The following is a 20,412-nucleotide window of genomic DNA, read 5'->3' as shown; positions in this document are numbered from 1 at the left end:
CGACTCTTGCGAGAGCAAGATTATCTTTTGAGCAGAGTAGAGAAGAACAGTGTAAAAGCCTTGGGAAGCAAGAGATTGCTACTAGGCTCTTTATTCTTATTCCACATTGTTATTCTGTATTTCAATTATATATCTATAAAATGAAACTTGCTTAACTACATCTGTTCACTCTCTTAAAGGCACGCATGAGTAACTAAATCTATCGAATGGGTTGAGAAGAACTTAGCTAACATGACCTAGGATTTTCATTGCATGAGATCATCTTGTCTTATATTACGCCCATCACCCCTTTAGAGCTACTCGAGAGAGAGTCTAAAGAAAGAACTTAAGTCTTGAGAAAGCTAGGCTAGAATCTAGACTCGAGAGAGCAAGATTAGATCTGCATAAGCAAGAGATAGAGACTTAGAGATAAGCTCTGTTCATCAACATGCATCGCATGCACCCTAGAGATAGGTTATAGTATTATGCGGTCTCCTTGTATGTGTGAGTGTTAATTGTCATCGCATAGACAATAATAGAGGCTTATGTGTAGGTCCTATAGACATCATCGCATATATCACATGCATTCTAAAACTAGAAGCCATAACATTTACGTTGAAAGATGATTTGCTATTGTATGTGTGAAGCATGATCGCATAACATGAACGCAATCCTAGGAAGTGTTAGCTGAATCCCTTCTCAACCCGTTCCCCGAATATTCATTGCATCTTCCATATTATTAACTCTTTTCTTAACTTCGCCGCATACATTTATATTGTAAACAACTACCCAACAACTCTTTGATTTATTGGTTACCGCAAAGTAATCTAAAAATTATTGCCGCATATTATTTTCCTTAGTCCCTGAGTTTGACCCTGGGCTTACCAGGAAACTCAATAGGATTTATACTTGGGTTTTGCTGAGAAAACTTGTTGCACAACGCAATTTCCATCACCGCAATCCCTTTCATTATTTCACCGCATAAAATAACGCATCACATGCCCATCTCAACTCTTTTTTTATCATGCTTTCATCTTATATATTTCATTCTATAAGTTAGTTTGCTTTATTGGCTCATCTTGTTGTGAGTGACTGCTCACCTATGTTTTTATGCAAGGGTGACAATCATAAAATTGCTCAGAATGCACTATATGAGGGTAAGACTAATCATCATATCCTTATACTAGTGAGTTGTATGCTATAAAGTCGTGTTGTTGCTTATTGCTTTCTAGCTATACGACTAATGTTCATTGCTTAATCATGCTTTCAAACGTTTGCAAAAACGTTTTCCTCTAACCCATTTTCTAAAACCTTTTCTCAAGAGCGGGGGTGGAGGTTATGAGAAACGCCCATTGTGTCATCGGCTATTCGGATTTAGATTGGCTGACTTATTCAAGGGCGAGAACAAGTGTCGCATAATCACCTCAAGACCCTTACAAGGGTGCAATTGTGACAAAAGGCATGTCTCCGAGTTCGTTCCTTATGCTTATGCCTAAGTCTATGCCTACGATGCGTAATGTGCACTTAGTCTCAATAGGAAGGCTAATAATTCACCTAGTGGGCCCAATAGTAGGTTGTGGACCCAATAGTGGGCCGCTTACTGGGTATATTTATATACTCATCATTTCCTCTTCATGTTTTTTTTTTCTAGGTAAAGATAAAGATAAACCAGCGAATGATATGAAGGATCCATGACCTGGCCATTGGGCCACGATATCGCTTCTACACTTATGTTTCTATTATTTTTATATGTTTTGGTTTAGGAGTCTAGCATTTCAAACTCTGGTTATTTCACTTATTCATTTATTAATTTACTTATTTGCTCAATTTATTTTAATTTAGAGTCAAGAATACTCCGAACAATGTTTTTTTTTTTTTTGGATTTTATTATTTTAGGACTTTATTTAATGAAATAAAAGTTTTGGTATTCTTTTATTTGTTATTCAAATTTTTCTTTGAAAAATGTATTATCAAGTCTATGCATGCATGTAGTAGCATCCTGAAAGTATAATAGAAAGTTAGGTCATTACAGATAGATATCGATAGACATTTATCAATGTCAATGATAAACGGTGACATTTTGGTATATTTAAAAATATTTCCAGTAAATAATAAATAATTTATGGATAATAAATAACCTAAACAAATCAAAAAATTAAGTAAAATTAAAATAAATATACTATATATAATTGCATTGGTATATATATACTTTTAATTAATAATAAGTTCGGGTTAATTCAAGTTGACTTGTGTTATTTTTTGTAAACTCATGAACTAATCCAACTCATAAAGTTTTCATTTATTTGAACCAAACCCAAATCGTACGGGTTAAATTGGATTGATGGAGTTTTTCGGATCATTAGATTTTTTGAACCACCCTATTTGAAAATACTTAGACTAAAATTAAATAAACATAAATCATAATGATATTTTAACTGTATTTATAGTATATTCACGTTAATAACCGTTATTATGGTATACATTTCATCCCGTTTTAAATTTATAGTAAAAATGTCAATTCATTTTTTTTATGTCGATGCTAAATTTATAGACGTATAAAAATATGATTGAAAAAAAAAAGGAAGGCGGACGAAATTTAACACATGCCTACGACATCTTTAGTAATAATATTAGACTTTAGCAAATGAAAGTTATCGATTTTTTTTAGAGCAATGATCATGCTCCTCATCTCCTTTGCCCATAACGAAAAATTTTCTAAAAAAAAATAAAAGTGCTACGTGACACATTTATATTTGTTCCTTTCTACTAAGCTGAAATTTGAAAAGAGAAATGCCACGTGGATTGTTATATGCTACAATATATAAGTTGATCATTGAGATTCGAGTTGGACATCGCGAAAAAGAAATGCCTCCGCCGAGCAGAGAACCCTGCAAGAAGGAGGCGTGCGACATTCAAGCTTGTCTCTCCAAAAACAACTTTCTCCCTCAGAAGTAAGTTTACTTCAAAAATTCTTTCCAATTTATTTCCCAAGGAATCTGCAATGATAGGATCTCTAGTTTTTAAGCTATTCATCGATGTTTGATGTTGTTTGATTGAGTCATTTCCATGAATCGGAGGGTACAAGGCTTGCATTTGAATATCTTTTTATTCATTTGTTTTCCTGTATCTATTAACGAAACTCTGGCTTGCTATATATCCTTTTTGTTTTGTGCTTCGTGTTTCTTTGTTCTATCCTTTGAAATGAATTATCTATAATCTACCTTTGCCGTGTGAGATGAGAGCAAACAAAAATTTAATTAAGCAATGGAACAGGAAGGCTTTTCGGTTTAATTCTTCGATGTGGCAAACATTTGGGTTCTCAGTTCTGATCCGTTTTGTTTCCGTTTCATGTTTGGTTCATTGACCGACGTATTTAACCCAAGTATTGTAATCCTTGATTTGGGAATTTTTGGATAGCTTACTGAGGTCTGTATCTGTGCATAAGAATTTTATATAATTTTGTGTTGCTTTGAACTATCTTTTGTTCGTTTTTGAAATTGAGATGCGTTTTCGTGTACTTCTGATCTGATATTTAAAGACAAAGCTTACTTCCCACGTTCCGAAGATCAATCTTCTTCTTTCTTGCCACAATGGGTTGGTCAATCCTCCCGCATGATTATAAATTATTTTCTGCGAAGTTATGGTTTCTTATGAGTTATTTAATTCTCATCCAGCTCGTGTATATTCTACTCTGATTTTCAGCCCCTTCCATTAGTTCATGAAGATCACCAAATTTCCACATTTCCTAGTTATTCTTGTTGTTTATTTGGATGCTAAAAGCGGTTAGTTTGTTTGATTTTCCTTTGTTATACCCTGCTAGAGGAATGGGAATTTACTAAGGACCATATTTTCATTTTCACAAACCGTTTTCAATTTCTGCTTCTATTACTCTATCTTGTCAATGACTGTGTAGCCTGTGCATGTGGAATATGGCATACAAAGCTCCTTCCTTCTTCCTCCCTTTTTCTTATTTTATTTCTCTTTATTGTTATCTTTTGGTAGTTTCTTCTGACTAGAGGTATAAATTTGGTGCATTTATGCTGGAAGGTTGTAAAAAATGTACATAACCGATGACCCGAATATTTTGTGACAATTTGATTTTAGTTCAAAGTTTTGAAGCTCACTGGTATTGACCATGTTTGACTGGTTTATGTCCAGTAGATGTTGAAGTATGTTCTTTTCTATGTTGTATGCATGAAGTGTCTGTCGTAGTTCTATCATTATTACTTGATCAGTGAGAAGTTGGATTTGGATTCAAGTATATGCTAAAGGATGTGGTTCTTGGAAAACTTGCCTGCTGACCTAATTCGGGAGAAATGCTTTAACCTTCAAATTGCTGATCAACAAAAAGTTATATGCATTATTTTAGATAAACTTTTGTATTGAAAGAGAAGGATGACCACCTAGCGGATAGCAGGTTAGTAATCCATCCCCATGTCCCAAAAGCCAAGTAGATACAAATAGAAGCAGCAGCACGGATTCATTATTTTCTAATCTCCCTGAAAGTAGTTCATAATGAGGTAGACTTAAAAAAAGCCTGACTTTGGAATTCAACTAGGGACTGTAAATAATAAACATCTTCAACAGAAATCCTTCACCTCAAGGGTTACAATCAGACTTGGCATAAAGCTTTTCCCGAGTTTTCCTAGCGAGAATGTAATGGATACTGGATAGAGGTTTCACATTTTGCACGGTTTGGGAATTTATGCAGATAATGGGATGGGACGTTTTAACCTTCTGAGAGCAAAAAGAGGACCAGGTAAAGAAGTTGATTTTCATGGGCATATTTGTTAAGAAGTCGTCCCCAATGAGTGATAGTGCTGCTTAAATTCTTAAAAAGAAATGCAAATAAAGAACCCGACAGATCCTGGCTGTTGTCCTGTTCAGCCACCCCTTTGTTCTGTTTGGTAGCTGCTGCAGCAAACTGGGTAATGTAGAATCTAGGTTTATAGCTCTCCATTCATCTCTCTTCCCAAAGTTAAGTTCCTCCCATTTTCCAGTTGGAGAGATTGGATAAACACGTTGGTTTACACGAGAGATAAATAGCTGTTCACCTTACCATCCTGCTGCATTACATTCTGTAATAATGTTGAAGTTTGGCAAGTGTCAAGATGATGTGGACATTGCTGTTTTATACGTGTGGATATCATTGTGCTGTTGAAACTTTCTTGAAGTATAAAACCTAATCCTTCGCTTCGTTTTTTTTCCCTTCAAGAAGATTACAACACATAACTTACAACCTCTTAAAAAGAGTAGGGATGCTCCAACGTCCGAGTTATGTCGATGTAGACAAATATTTGACACTTTTTTCTTTTCTTTCTTCTTCTTTTTTTTTTTTTTTTTTTTGAAAAGACGAATATTTGACCTTTAGGGTTATAATGGGTTAAGCAACCTACTCTTTCCTTGGGAGGAATTGGGATGTTTTCTTGTTTTATTTTTCACTCCCATCGATGTGGATCAGCGATATGCTTTGCTTATGCTCGTTCTTTTTGGAATCGCTGCTTGTCCTCATGACGAGTCTGCATTGTGCCAGTGTCCATGTTTTCTAGATTTCATTGTGCAAACAAATATCAACTCTTAGATATCCTTAACACTTTGTTTGTGTGATGGAGAAGGCTTTTGCATGTAGATAAATTGATATGTTCCTAAGCAATTTGTGCATTGACATGGTTGTAGGTGCGTCAGGGTCATTCAACTGTTGCAATATTGCTGTGAGAACTGCGATTACAAATCAACACATTGTGCTTCTGTTTCTGACCTCTTAAAGCAAATGCCAAAGCCGAAAAGCCAGAAATCTTGATTCAAGACATCTCAGATGCAATTCAATCTAGAAGTGACACACCCCATCAGCTATTGCTTTAACTCTAGGTGTCGATGCAGGAAGCTAAAAAGGCACCACGTTTTGCGATATAGGTGAAGGAAAGAGATGAGACCAAGGGGATCAAATCTTTGATTGATCAGCCGAGCTAATAAAGTTGCCATTTCTTCCCAAATCAATCACCGAGAAATCCATTCTAACAAAATATTTTAATTCTTTACCTTCATGTTAAACCTTGATAAAAGAATGACGACTAATTTTAACTTTGTTTCGGTTTGTACTTCCCTGATTTAGACAACAATTACTTGAAAGAATATATTAAACTTGAATGATATGCATTCCAAGTTCATGGATCTCAATTGTCTTAAAAAATCACATGATTTATTTGTACATTCGCATGTATACCTTCTTTTGCAAGAAAGGAAAAGCTCGCGTCTTAGAAGTACCAAAGCAGCTTAGAAAAGAGAATATAATCATCTTGAGCTCTTGAAATTTGGTTAAACTAGTCAGACCCTTTTCCTCAAAAGTGCTACCTGCTTCTGATACATCATGAACCTATATTTTAAAATGTGAATGAAGAATAGCAAGGCGATTTTCTTGCACCACCAAATGAAATGGTTGAACAGACTAAGAATAGTTATACGTGCATTTTAGAAAGAACAAGCTTGTTTTGATATGTGGAGAGGCAATACGTACTATCAATTGATGAAAAAGAATTCTGTTGGCTTGCATCTTTCATATGGATTTTGTGGGGTAGCAAGAACTTGTGTACAAAGCCAATAGGCATTACCCCCATTGTCAAGTCTCGGGAGATAGAATGGAAAGTGATAGAAAATTCTCACCTTTCTATCTACTTTATCCAAAAAGGAACGTCAAGGGGGTAGAAATTTGTGATAGAATACAAGTTGATGTCGACATGAAACTCGAACAAGAACCCTATTCTCAAGGGATCAAGGCATTCTCGAGGATTCTTGTCGCCGGAGAGGAATGCCTTCTCCACCACTAAACCCATCCTCCTCGGCATGCTTAGACAGCCGTATTGATAAGCTTGTTGCTGGACCTGTATCAGTTGGCGAAGTTATGGACTAAAAAATTTAACATTTGTGATATGACACATGCAGCAAAGTTCAATGTGTACTTATAATGACAGTTTGTTTTTATTTATATGAAACTCGGTAATAGGGATATGGGAATCCCAAGGGGTGCCAAGTGGTAAGGGTTCAAAATGTTTGGGGATGCACACCAAAGTCTTGGGTTTAAGTGGTTAGGCTGAAAACTTAATAATTAAAAACCCTTATTATCTCCTAGGACTGGCTTTGAATGGACAAACCTCTACGGATGAGTGGGGGTCGTTAAATGAGACTCCTGATACCCAGATATCAAAAACCAAAACACAAGATTAGGGAGGAGATATGGGATGGTGTATCTATCTAGGCCGGAAATTAACAAATATTATTTTTTTTAAAAAAAAAGGAAAAAAAAAAAGAAAAGAAAAGAAAAGAAGAAGAAGAAGAAGAAGAAGAAGAAGAAGAAAAAGGAGGAAAAGATGAAAGAAAAAGCATAATTTCATAATATGTTAATTCTATTGCTAATGAAATAAATATTGATGAAAAATGTTTGCCTAAGAAAGAGATGGGGAGGCATACCATCAACCATGTCTTTTGTTTTATGAAGAAGAAAAGTTCCTGAAAGAATAGTCACAAATCCACACATCTCCGTCACAACCTGCGTTGGGCTCTGCCTGTCCCAGTCCTGAAAGAAGTAATTTAAAAGATGTTGAAATCTAACTCCATTTAAAAATGTGGAGACAAAAATCTAAGCAGTGCTCAAACAATAACAGTTGTAATGTCCTGTCACTTGTGTATATAACAGAATGCTCGAAGCGCCATATTATGGCAAGGCTTTCGTGTCCAAATTGTTATGTGATGCTCCTTTGTTTTTATTGCTAGTTTGAGTTCTTTCCTGATAGAATCCATCCTTGTGGGTCTTCGCCCGTGTTCTTATATCCTAGAGGCTAGAGTAGTATTCTTTCATTACCCTTATTGAAGGCAGTATCTTATTTCAAAAAGGGAGAGAGATCTGTTTAAATATAAAGTATGGTCTCACACTCTAGCTAGAACGTAATAATGTACTGTGGCTTCTAGATCCATCCATAAACTAGAACCACAAAACATGACTCGCAGAACCAGACAACAGCACTTAGGGAAATTCACGCATGCAAAACTCTTGAACATTTATCATTATAATGTAATGAGCTATTGCAACTTATTGATCACCCTTTCAAGGCCAACAAAGAACAAATTTGGGCTATTGTTATTTCAGCGATTGTGTGGGAGGTTTGTGAACAAAGAAATGCAAGAATATTCCAAGATAAAGCAAAACCCCATCCAAGGACGTCTTAGAGTCTGCTACTTTCAACGCTTTCTTTTGGCGTAAAAATATACAGGCCATCAAGAGCCATAGCTTCTCCTCGTTACAAATTGGGAACATCTTTTGTCTTTTGTTTGTTTTTTCCCCCACTTTAAAAGGGCCCCTTTTGTACATCCTTGGTTATTTCATAATTAATGAAATCGTCTCTTGTGAAAATAATAATAATAATAATGCTATTTGCTATTTAAATTTTTAAACATATCATGAGTCAATACGTTCGATCACATTGTACATGTAAAGAAACAACGACCAGCAGTCAGACATACCTTAAACATTATCACACTGGCCAAGATGGTAAATGATGTGAACATGACGTAGTATATCGGCGACACAACAGCTGTATTAAAAGTGTCAAGTGCCTGCAAACAAACAGAGCAGAAATATATTGGACAGATGAGATCATACAAGAAAGGTATATATTTTCTATAAAGATTGAGAATATATATTCATATGAAAACGTATGATCAAAATAAGAAAGTCCTATTCCAATAAAGAACAAAAACAACTAGATCCCAACCCGCCCCCCTTCCCCCTCCCCCTCCCCCCCAAAAAAATAAAATCTCATTCATATTGTTGGCCAAATTAGATCATTTTTATTATTTAATTGAATTGAATTTGAACTCTTCAAACTTCTGTCAACGTAAGTTCCTAGTATTATGAACTAGTGGGTGATTTTATGGACCAACCAAATATAAACTCTAGTAACATTAGATTAATCAATGAAAAATTAACTTTTTTTCTCAAAAACAAAACAAACCTTTTCATTGAATAAATGAAAAGAAACTACAAAAAGAAAAAAAAACAAAAGAAAATTCCTCTAAAGGTTTAGAGTATTCTCAGTTCTATCAAGATTAGCAGGAGAGGGATCTAATAAAAGGACATACAAGAAAATCCCTCTATAGGATTAGGACTCCAAACATGAACACCCATCTCCAAGGCCTAAAGTTAAACTCTTCAAGCGGAGAAAGAAGAAAGGCTACCTCTGTCAATTCCCTACCGGACAACGAACGACGGAAACCAAAGGAAAAGGACACAAACTCCTCAACCAGACCAAAAAAAATCAAAATACAGGACGAATTTGAAAGGAAGGCAGTTGATGTAACAGAGGAAACACATATGAGAAGGGTCTATCCCCCACCCATCGATATTTCCAAAAATATGTTCCCTTTCCTTACCCCACAACACAACAAGCAAGATCAGAGAAAGAAGGGAGTTCATACGAAATATATTTCCAAAGATTTCGATGCGTGCATTTTAACCCCCTTCACCACCCATTCAAGGAATGTGGGGACCATGCTTACAATAATCTGTCGAAGCCATGTATATACACACACATATATATCAATTTCATAGTATACAGCACATTCAACTCCATGATACCAACGAATGATGAAGATTTGACCATTTTAACATTTTTCTAAAAGGAAATGAAACTTGTACCTGCTAATAAGATAAAGAACCCAACATATTCCAAATACTATATACTATTTAGATACTTATTAAGCTAAATCCTCTTGTACGTCCCCTTAGAACAAGGCTCCAACTATAGAACAAATATTGTTCAAGTGGAGTTGTGTCTTCCGTGTGTCAAACTATATACTCAAAAGAGTACATGCATACTCATTGGATATGAAAGACAAATATTTCTCAAGAAATTTGCACTAAAAATTAAAGGAAAGAAAATCAACAGTTCGCATTCACTATTTATATAACTAGAATTACAAGTTTTAGGATGACCTCGCAAAAAGCAATGTTGATGTCCCTTTACCATATCTCATAATTTGAATATGCAGCAATGAATGGTGGAATTAGGTCCTCAGGGATTGAGCTATGAACTTGAAAATATTCCTTTTATTCATAAAACACTATGAAATCAAATGCAAACTTCAGCCTTGGCTTGTTAGGCATATAGGCCCAAACCATAGTTGGTTCAGTCTTGGGTGTATATATATATATATATTATATTATATTTTATATATCTCAACATTCATACACATCTAGATGTGTATAAGAGACAGATTTTATATATCTCAACATTCACAAGCCTCTTCTTGTTTCCTCTCCCCTCTTGGCTGTACTTACACTTTATAAGGTATACTTGAGCATGCTAATAGAGTTCCAGTTCCCTTTGGAAGCTAAGCCAATCACCCTTTCTCAAATGAGGATTGTTAAATCATCAATTGAAATTAAGTTGATAGGTTATGATAAATTTAATTATATCAACATTGTAACAAGGACATACACAATGCAGTAGTCCACCCAACTATCTTGACAAGCTCTTTTCCTCTCAAGCCAATTTTGCCAAATAAGGACCTTGATAATATTGTTCTAATGAATTTTCATCCTTAAGGATTTCTGCACAAGAGTCTCTCAAAAAATCCATGGGAAGCACCGTTGAATTCTTTAGGATAGTTGCCCACCAACTTGGCACAAAATCGCATTTAGAGAACAAGTGTAAAAGTTTCACTCCCACTTTTGTAAAGGATGAACTGACTAGGAGATTTTCTTTTTAATGGAAACATATTGATATAAAAGATACTAATGTTCCAAAATACAAGATCTCCAATTATAAAACAAATATAGGAGACAAACACAACTAATGAGGAAAACAGGCCAAAAGAAGAAAAACCTTAAACCAAGAAGCACAAAAAAAACTAGATAGAAATCCCCAAACCAAACCAAAACAAACCAGACCAAACAAAGAGAAACAACAAACCAAAAAACTGACAATAATACACTGTGAAAGACAAAAAAAATCTGAAAAAGCCCTTTTAAGAGGGAAATGAGACCATGGGACTTTAACAATCTTTAAAAGTAAAATCCCTTGAACAATTCATAAAGGTGCAAGTTGTATCTTTAAAAGAACAAGGCAAGCACCATTAAATTGTAACTCCTGAAGAACTAGAAGGAACCGACTAGGAGATATTGAGATGTTTAGATAACAATTCTGCACTCTCTCATTTGTGTGGTTTCTTTTCCCGCAAATAGATCAAATGAAGAAGTCGATTTTTTTTTCGGGCACTGTTGGTTCCAAATATCCTTTCCTCAAGTCTATTGAAACCTTTTTTTATTAATGGAATTGAAAAGAGATTAGCGCTCAAAGTACATCATTCCCAAAGCAAGAAAAGAAAAAGAAAATCCAAAGAACATCAATAGAGGAAAAAAGAAACATCCCAAATAATACATAAACCGTGAATAAACAAGTCAACAAAATCTCTTCTATTGAGACGAAAGGGAAGTACAAAAAGCGAAAGGAAAGAACAAACAAAAAGGGAAGTGAAAATTCACTCAACCATCGTGAGAGATCAAAAGAGACAAAGTCCTTAAACACCATAGACACCAGCCCTTCACCAATTCCTTCATATAACTTTGACAATCACGAGATCATCCAAAGACTCTGCCGCCATATCATCCATTTTTGTATGAAACAATTTCATTGACCTTGTGCTCCTTCCATACATGCTCCTTGATCCAGGAGCCCTCTCTTGTTACATTCAATAAGCCAACTTCTATTTCTAGGGACATCCTTGCCCAATACAAAAAAGGGAGCGGTGGGGATTGTAACTTTCCATGGATTTCCCATTTCTCACTGAAATGTGGAACTTTGCTTATTTCTATTTTAAAGGATCGACAAATCAATTGAGATTTTTGTTCCAATTTGTTCCTCTTCTCCTCCCTCTGAATTAAACATCAATCCGAACTCATGAAATAGCAAAACAAGCCGGAAAAATTAAACTAAACCTACAAAGCAAGAAGAGGTGACCCGAATTTTCTTCATTTTGACAGCACACTCCTGCCACAGTGGTCTCATCAGTATCAAGTATTACTGTTGAAATGTTCTGCTTCAAATGATCTTTCTTAGTGAATTCATCAGGATGAACATTCGTGTTTTACGACAGCTTCTTCAATCACTTTAAGGGTTAACACCCCTCTATTCTCAGTAGACGGATTTGGCAAAATCATTCATGAGTCACTTGAGGACCCCTTTTTCTTGATCACAATTGGGACCTAGTAATTTGATTTCTTCTGGTTCTTTTGCTTTATAGCTAACCGTGGTTACTTTGCCTTCTTTCTATATCACCCTCGGAAAGAAAAAGAGAGAGCTGACATGGTGAGATTCCTTTGTAGGTAAAGTCCAACTCACATGGCAAAATGGAGCTGGTTCAGAAAAGAAAAGGAGTCCAAACTTCGAACCAACTCATCCTAAACACTTATAGTTTAATAGTTTTACTATTCCAATGAATTAATTTAGAATTAATTTAAATTAAAAACTTTGGAGATTAAATTATTATCTAATAACTATATTTTTTCAAAAAAAAAAAAATCTAAAAACTATATGAACCACAAATATAATACCATGCAAAGATACAGGGACAAATACTAAAATTGTTTCTGAAAGATTAAAAACCATGAAGGAGAACTACTTACCTTATTTAAATAATTCATTTGGGTAAGCACACAAGTAATCACAACTAAAGTAAATATCCAGGTTTGAGGATATATTAGCTGGTTCATTCCTGATAAGGTTAGCTTCAAGGCAATTCCTATTGCTTTCACACTCATGACCTGTCATTAGATATTCAATAACAAAATCACTTGGAGAAGAGGAGAAAAAATTAAAATTTAAAAATTGGAGTAGATAGTGTTTTAAAAAGATAAAGATAACAGGGATGCAAGATGGATACATACCGACAAAGATCCTACAAGGGAACATACACCAATGTAAACCATAATGTGAGTCTGCCCATATTGTGGTATAAAGTGGAATATAAGTATAAACACAGCCGTCATAACCAATGCTGCATATAGTAGAAAGGCTGCCAAATAAAAATTGAAGTTATTACCAATATGTTGTTTAAATTAAACAAATGACTGGTTAAAACCTAAGAACCATATATGGGGTACAAAAATAACAAATTATGAACCATTTTAAACATCATTCCCAGAGAAGCAAGTTTACAGATTCCATGAATTTCCCATTTCTCACTCAACAATGGAACTTTACTTATTTCTTTCTTAAGGGTCGAAAAATCAAATGAGATTTTTGTTCCAATTTTTTCCTCTTCCTCTCCCTCTGAATTAAACATCAATCCAAACTCATGAGATAGCAAAACAAGCCAGAAAAATTAACATAACCCTACTTTGAAAGAAGAAATCAGAGAATATTTCATCTGGTTTGGATTAATGCAATTAAAGCCCTTCTATCACAACTTTGGTTGGAAAGAAATCAGAGAAAATTTCAGAATTCTTCTCACTCAATTTGATCATTTTGATTCAGCACATCTCAAATCTTATTGGTGTTCATTATCAAAGCTCTTCAGTGGTGTCCATTCAAGATATCTTATTGTTATTATAACCTCATTATATTTTGTTTTAATTAGGATGTATTTTGAGCATTAGTCTCTTTTTATTTGCTTAATGAAAAGTTTTGTGTCCTTTTTTTGGGAAAAAAATAACTAAGTTACAGATATGGAAGCAAGGTTTAAACTCGTGCTTTTGACGCATGTCCCCCCCCCAAAAAAAAAACAACATAAGATATAATATTAAACAAAAAAGAGAGGGGATAACCCAAGGGCGGGGGGAAGAGAGAACCCCCACCTATAAAGCTACTTACAAATGGCTTGCCAATCCAAAAGAATCATGGAGAAACAGAAATTACAAAAAAAAAAAATAATAATAATAATAATAATTGCTATAAGTATGGCACCACCAAGAAGTATCAAGCTGTACAAAATCCCAAAAGATTTCAAAAGAAGAGGACTTATCTTTTTCTTTTTCTTTTTTCCTTTTTTTAAAAAAAAAAAAGGAAACATAACTTTTAATTGAAGAACAAGGATTTGGTCGAAAAGGAACCAGAATTATCAAGAGACCAGCATAGAGTATCTTTAGCCACATCCAGTCTAAGACCTTCCAGTTTAGTAGTTAGATTAACCCAACTCAACATCACCCGATAAAAAATGCATCTTCTTATACCTAAATTCCAAGTCCCTTGGTCATTATCCCAACACTCTGCCACCGTAGCATTCTGGTTAAAAGAGAGGCCAAAGATATTAGGAAAAACATCTTTAGGGGGGGGACGAAGCAATCCAAACATCATGCCAAAATCTCACCGTCTGACCATTACTAACCTTGATGTTATTGAACTTCTCAAAAACAGGAGCCATCTTCGCAATATCAAACCAAGGGCAGTTGTAGGATACCCTTCGGCTGTAAAGCTTTCCAAGCAAGTGGGACTTCACCATGCACATTGGCAACCACCGGTCTGCAAAGACCATTTTCCTCCCTAGCAAATCTCCAGCACCACTTAGTAAGAAGGGCAATATTTCTTTGTTGGATCCAATACCAAGACCACCTTGCAAGAGAGGGAGGGAAGCATCCTTCCAATTAACAAGATGACTACCCGGGTTGTAGTCTCCATCACCCCAAGAGAAATCTCTAAACAGCTTCTCCATTCTTCTAATCACCCCCTTATGAACTTTGAGGAGGGAAAAGAAATACAAGGAAACCCATTGAGCACTGAAGAAATCAAGGATAACCGGCCACCTTTAGAAAGCAAGGAATTCTTCCGTTTAACAATCTTACTTCTAATTTTGTCCACCGACGGGTCACAGAAAGTCAGAGACCAATGCTTACCACCCAGAGAAAAGCCTAGGTAGTTAAGGAGGAGAGACTCCATCTTACAACCCAACTCAACCACAAGCCTAAACACCTTATGCTCCTTAATATTAATCCCAATTAGGGAGGACTTCGCCACATTCAAATTAAGGCCTGAACAGCCCATGAAAAGCAGAATAGCCTTCCACCATCTTAAAGAATGGCCATCCCCTGGACAAAAAACAAGAGTATCATCAGCATACTGAAGATGGGAGATAGCCACCTTGTTTCTACCAATCCCCCAACCTTTAAGAGCTTTTTTCTCCATAGAGAAGTAAACTAATCTGCTGAAAGCTTCACCAAGGAGGGTAAAAAGGAAGGGGGAAAGGGAGTCTCCTTGTCTTAGGTCCCTTTTGACTCATGTCACCCATATATTTTGAGCTTTTGCATTTACAAGGAGATGGCTAAAAAGATGAAGTAAACAGTCTTTTATTATCATGGGGAGACACCATGGAAGGCTCTATCACTTAATAGGGAAGTTCCAATGCTTCTGGTTACACTGGTGATAAAAAAAGGAGTAGCCAACAGTTTTCTGCTTTTCCACAGACTGCATGTAAACATGAGGTTTCGCAGATGAACTACTACTGTTGTATCAATAATTCGAGAGTCCAGTTCCAAGCAAAAAAATTACCTTTTTCAAGAATTTTGAACCTCCAAATTGCTTCATTCAACATCATTGAGAGGATATGCTGAGGGCTTTTTTTCTTTTTTTTTTTTTTGGAGGGTGGGGGTTGTATGGAAATGGGATGGGGATATATTGCGGCTGGAAAAAATATCAATCTAGAGAAGGGGTCCCAGCCTTCTAATCTTGCTCGTCCTAGATTATTTAAGCTGTTCCTGGACACATGCTCGGGTAACCTATGAGTTCTCATTCTCTTAAGTTAAATATTTAAAGGAAAAAATACAACTATTAAGCAGAATCAATGATATTTGAAAGAGAGGGACAGCATTTCACAATAACAAAAACTTACCAGGCTCCATGGCCATTTGCCACACTTCAGTTACAGATTCAATTTCACGTTCTTGAGGAGCATGAAGCACAATGGTTGTGGAACCCACTACACACAGAACACAGCCAAGAATCCCAAAAATATGCAACCTTTCCCGCAATATAATATGTGCAAGCACTGCACTGCAAGATATCATGATAATACGAGTATAAGCAACCACAAACTCTGACTTTATCTGTGCAACTCAGTCCATACCTGATAATTATGCTGAGAGCACCAAGTGGGGTAACTAGTATAGCTGGAGCAAACGCGTAAGCTGCAAAATTAGCAATTTCTCCAACAATCACTGCAGAAAACCATTGCCAGTTTAGGATTTCGCTTTTTGTTCCAGTTTCAAAACTTTTTCCTTTCATTATACATCTGCCAATTCGAAAGGATTATATGTTTTGCAATAATATTCACCAAGCAATGCTATTTTTTTTAGTACACATTGATCTCCAGGTCCATTTTTACAGGGAAAATAGAAAATCTAGGCCTCTGTATTCTTCTTTTTCAACTAGGATTGAAAAAAAAAAAAGCAATAATTTGCTCTGTTTCTGTAAACTTATTAAAAATAAATGCACTGAATGAATAGAGAAAGAAGTAAAATATCTAAAATCACTTATTCACAGAAAATGTTTGCTTAGCAAAATAACATCTATTGAACAAAATGACCAAGGACCCTGGTCTCAATGGCTGATTGAAAATCTTACAGAGAAATTCAGCAATCTATTTGGTCAGAGATCTTACAAATAAATTTGGTGATCTCTACTTGGTGGTTACATGTTTTTAAAAAAGATGGCATGGAGTATCTAAATGCAACGTTAATTGACTATGTTAATTCCTACAAGAGTCACTCGTTAAGATGTTTAGTCTCTTAAGCTTTACGGCTGATTTTTTCTTGTTTACTCTTCTCCAGTTATGGTGCTCTTTTTGGCTTTGTTGTTCTCCAATCCTCTTGAGTCTTTATGGTGCTCTTTTTGGTTTTTGTAATCTTTTCTTTTTCTGGTTCCTTTTTCTAGATATTGTTGGTTCGTTTTGGCATTTTCCAATTTCTCTCTCTATTAGGGAGGCTGAATCCTTGAACTTTTTCTTCTTTTTCATATACCAATGAAAAGATTATTTCTTGTTTTTTTTTCTAAAAAAAAGATTATATATAGAGTACAGAGAGAGCTAATGGATCCTAAAGTTCCATCTAGTATCTATGTAAAAGACTTCTTCAGAAACTGAACAGACAAATATGGCATGCCTGACCCGGAAAAAAATAATAAAGGTCCTCAATATAAGCTACATTATAAAAAGTGAAAAAAGACTTACTTGTAATCATGCCCACCCACCAAAGAGGCTCGTATAAGTAAGAATAACCTCCAACTCCTGACATAAATCATCCATCAATTACAGTAAAACTGTAGAAGATAACAGTTACCGTGCACATAAAGCATGATAAAGGTAAGCAAGCACCAATCATCAACTTCAAAGGCAGGAGACCTTCATCAAACATCATATATATATATATAAACAAAAGTAATTGCAAAGAAATCAATGCTCCAAAATACAAAATCCAAAAGGAACCACTAAACAACAGTGGCAAAAGAACAAACATCAATATATAAATGCCAACAAGAGTAACTAGAAAGGAACAATAACACTCTCCAAACTCTGATTAATGTCTTGAATGAAAAACAAAACTTCATTAAGAAAAGAAGATACACAAAAGGAGAAAAGGCATCTCCATGAAGCCAAAGGGATTCCAAAAAGAATTCCCAATTGACATAGATTCATCAAATCAAATCATAATTACAAAACTCTCGTTCAGCATTTGTAGTCTCCATACCACTACGACAGGCTGCTGCCCAGACTCATTCCAACCCAAGAGCTCTTCATAATCAGAAGAGACGATCAGTCATTAGACAAACACCTTGAACGTTAAACATTGGCATTCATTAATGTTGATAAAATTAAAATGATACAGAATTAAATTCATCGCAACTAGCTCAATTCAAAGTCTATATATGGAATTAAACTTTTTGGGCTACTCATTTGCAAAGGAACAAATAGTAGTTAAAATATATCTATCAGTTTTACAATGTCCGGAGTTTTCAGTATGCAGTCTGATACTTAGGAGTTAAATAAACCATTTTTGGCAATAGGCCTCCAAATAAGCAAATACTATAAGTGATTAACAAAAGGGTATAATAGATTTAATTTCACAATTCAAATAAAGCAAAATCGTCGAGAATCTCATGAATAGTGTGACCCACCTCTAATAACAGATTGCAACACATTCCATACCCAATTACAAACATTTCAAAAAATTCGACGAGGTCTTAGAAACAAAGAAATCGAGGAACTACATTAACCCTTTTATTGTAAATTGAAGCAGACAAGAAGAGAGAGTGAGAAATGATACCTGCTCTGACTCCTGAAGCGCCGGCTTTCTTCAAGCCCTTTTTCTTAACAATGAAGCTAGCACCAATAAAAAAACTTGAGGAAAGAGCAAGAACCAAGCCCTTAACGTTATCAGAGGACATGCCCTCCCGCCAGCTGGGAGTTTGAGTGGTTGCCATGGCGGAGAGAAACCCTAGGTTGGAAGTTTGGAAAGCATATCATAAGATCAATGAAAAGCAGAATTGAGAAGGGATCCCAGAATGGGTACTGAGTCAGTTGGGAAGTGGAAGCGAGTCGGGTAACGGAATTAATGTCGGATCTTGAGGCGAGAGAAACTCAGATCGGGATTTTCTTCGAGAAAATTTGTCGGCGCTCGAGACTGGTGTTGAACACAGCGAAGCGAGGAGATTACTTGGATCGAAAGAGAGAGAATGAGAGATCTAAAATCTTGATTTGGTTTTACCGAAATAAAGACTACTCTCCGACTATTGTTGATCACTTTCACGCTACCTATCTATCTTTCCACCTTTTTTTTCAAACAATAACAATCAAATCCAAGAAAATCCTTTTTTTTTTTCTTCTTTATATATGCCTATTATAAATATTATAAAAATAAATACATGTTCTTAGTTTCCTAAAAGTCATACGTCAAAAGTTATGATTTTCCTTCTTCATCTTCATATGTTGTAAAAAATTTTGAAAGAAATGTATGGTCATCAAAAAAACAGTTATTCTTCATAAAGTTAGTTATGAGTGGATGCATTTAAGATTATAAGATTTTAAATCAGTAAGTTATTACAATTCGCATTATTTAAAATCAATTCAAAATTATTGTTATGTGGAGAGAAAATTATGATACTAATATATTGGAGAAGACATTTCTACATTTCATGTCTCGAATATGTTCCTACAACAGCAATATTGAGACAACGATTTTAAACAATATTCTAAACTAATTTTATGTCCTCTCGTGGTCGAACAAAATAAGAGTTATTGATGAAAAACCACGAATCTCGACCGATTGGAATAACACAATTCCCTAAAGTGAATGTTGTGAATATTAATAATCATGGTCGAGGTCGTGGTCGTGGTCGAGGTTGTGGCCCTAGCAAAGGAAGAAATAATTATTATTTTTGTGATGGTCATTCTAATCATTCAAATTTCAAAATAACCACACAAAATGATGATCACAAAGGAAAAACTCCACAAGATAAGAGTTCAAAGAGTGTTGAAAATAAATGCTTCCAATGCGGAATAACTGGGCATTGGTCACGTACCTTGGGCATTGGTCACGTACCTGTCGCACGTCAAAATACTTAATTGACCTCTATCAAGCCTCCCTGAAGAAAAAAGAGAAAAATGTGGAAGCAAATATTGCATACCATGATAATGACATATTTTACCTATCCTATATGATAAATTTGGATGTGGCAGACTTCTTTGAATCTCTGGAAGAGAAGATTGGCTCAGTTGATGGAACTTCAAGTGTTTATTTTGATTTTGAGAATATCTGGACTTAATGTTATTGTTTTCTTTTATCTATCTTCATATTTTTTTTAGTAACTCTGGTATATTTTAAATATTGTTTTTCTTATTGTAATTATTTTCTTTTAATGAAGAAACATGAATCATTTTCATATGTTGGGTGATTAAAAAAAGGAGCAAAGAAGATCTATGTTTAGCAAACAGTACAATTACATACACAATACTTACAAATAAAAAATGCATTTCCAAATTGACAATGTTGAAAGCAAAAGTAAATACAATTTTAGGTCCTGCAAACTTAATCGAACATTTTGGAAAAACAAATATTATTTTACATAGAAGAACAAAATTTACAATTGACAGTGCATTGTTCTCTAGTCAATCAAAAAGAAATCTTTAAGTTTTAAAGATATATATTGCAATAGTTATCATATTGAGACTGATAGTAAGAATAATGTGAAATATCTATATATTATCTCTACTGTCTCAAATGAAAAACGTATATTGGAAAAGTTGTATGTGTTTATCTTCTGGATTGTATTATACTCATATATGAGTAATTGAAACGTATGCAACAATGAACCGAAAGTTCATGAATCCAGATATATTTGCTATTTAGTATGATAGATTGGGTCATCTAGGGTCTATAATGATGAGAAGAATTATTGA

At 35.0% G+C, this 20,412-nt stretch overlaps 3 protein-coding genes across 5 annotated transcripts; 1 reads left to right on the top strand and 2 right to left on the bottom strand.

Annotated features, from left to right (window-relative positions):
- The first annotated feature begins 2,805 nt into the window (after positions 1–2,805).
- LOC120075116 (cx9C motif-containing protein 4) lies at positions 2,806–6,150 on the top strand. The gene is made up of 2 exons (XM_039028293.1): positions 2,806–2,930; positions 5,656–6,150. Exons 1-2 carry the CDS (start codon positions 2,845–2,847, stop codon positions 5,777–5,779), a joined length of 210 nt encoding a protein of 69 aa, XP_038884221.1. The 5' UTR covers positions 2,806–2,844; the 3' UTR covers positions 5,780–6,150.
- Positions 6,151–6,462: 312 nt separating this feature from the next.
- Positions 6,463–18,772, bottom strand: LOC120075090 (probable magnesium transporter NIPA4). Of its 2 annotated transcripts, XM_039028257.1 has the most exons (9): positions 18,281–18,772; positions 17,188–17,244; positions 16,087–16,177; positions 15,853–16,013; positions 12,917–13,044; positions 12,656–12,793; positions 8,494–8,586; positions 7,444–7,549; positions 6,463–6,857 (listed from the first exon to the last, which is right to left on the bottom strand). In XM_039028257.1, the coding sequence occupies exons 1-9, from the start codon at positions 18,435–18,437 to the stop codon at positions 6,748–6,750; spliced, it is 1,041 nt and encodes a 346-aa protein (XP_038884185.1). In that variant the 5' UTR covers positions 18,438–18,772; the 3' UTR covers positions 6,463–6,747. The 2 variants fall into 2 exon arrangements, with proteins under 2 accessions (XP_038884185.1, XP_038884194.1); XM_039028266.1 differs by lacking the exons at positions 15,853–16,013; positions 16,087–16,177; positions 17,188–17,244; positions 18,281–18,772 and adding exons at positions 14,201–14,252; positions 14,356–14,713.
- Positions 14,662–15,616, bottom strand: LOC120075103. 2 transcript variants are annotated; one of them, XM_039028278.1, is made up of 2 exons: positions 15,513–15,594; positions 14,662–15,052 (listed from the first exon to the last, which is right to left on the bottom strand). In XM_039028278.1, exons 1-2 carry the CDS (start codon positions 15,556–15,558, stop codon positions 14,688–14,690), a joined length of 411 nt encoding a protein of 136 aa, XP_038884206.1. In that variant the 5' UTR covers positions 15,559–15,594; the 3' UTR covers positions 14,662–14,687. The 2 variants fall into 2 exon arrangements, 1 of the variants encoding a protein (XP_038884206.1); XR_005481189.1 differs by lacking the exon at positions 14,662–15,052 and adding an exon at positions 15,059–15,428 and having other exon boundaries at positions 15,513–15,616.
- Positions 18,773–20,412: the final 1,640 nt, after the last annotated feature.

The sequence above is a fragment of the Benincasa hispida genome, chromosome 1 (genome assembly GCF_009727055.1).
Source record: "Benincasa hispida cultivar B227 chromosome 1, ASM972705v1, whole genome shotgun sequence".
Taxonomy (NCBI): Eukaryota; Viridiplantae; Streptophyta; class Magnoliopsida; order Cucurbitales; family Cucurbitaceae; genus Benincasa; species Benincasa hispida.
Note: the sequence above shows the minus strand (reverse complement) of the source record. Positions and strands in the feature narration are given on the sequence as shown.

Coding starts and splice junctions, on each gene's coding strand:
- LOC120075116 (XM_039028293.1), top strand. CDS start 2,845: ATGCCTCCGCCGAGCAGAGAACCCTGCAAGAAGGAGGCGTGCGACATT. Junction 2,931..5,655: donor AACAACTTTCTCCCTCAGAA/GTAAGTTTACTT, acceptor ACATGGTTGTAG/GTGCGTCAGGGTCATTCAAC.
- LOC120075103 (XM_039028278.1), bottom strand. CDS start 15,558: ATGATGTTGAATGAAGCAATTTGGAGGTTCAAAATTCTTGAAAAAG. Junction 15,053..15,512: donor GTTCAAAATTCTTGAAAAAG/GTAATTTTTTTG, acceptor TTTTTTGTCCAG/GGGATGGCCATTCTTTAAGA.
- LOC120075090 (XM_039028257.1), bottom strand. CDS start 18,437: ATGGCAACCACTCAAACTCCCAGCTGGCGGGAGGGCATGTCCTCTGAT. Junction 7,550..8,493: donor CCAGTGTGATAATGTTTAAG/GTATGTCTGACT, acceptor TACTTCTTTCAG/GACTGGGACAGGCAGAGCCC. Junction 6,858..7,443: donor AACAAAAGACATGGTTGATG/GTATGCCTCCCC, acceptor CAACTGATACAG/GTCCAGCAACAAGCTTATCA.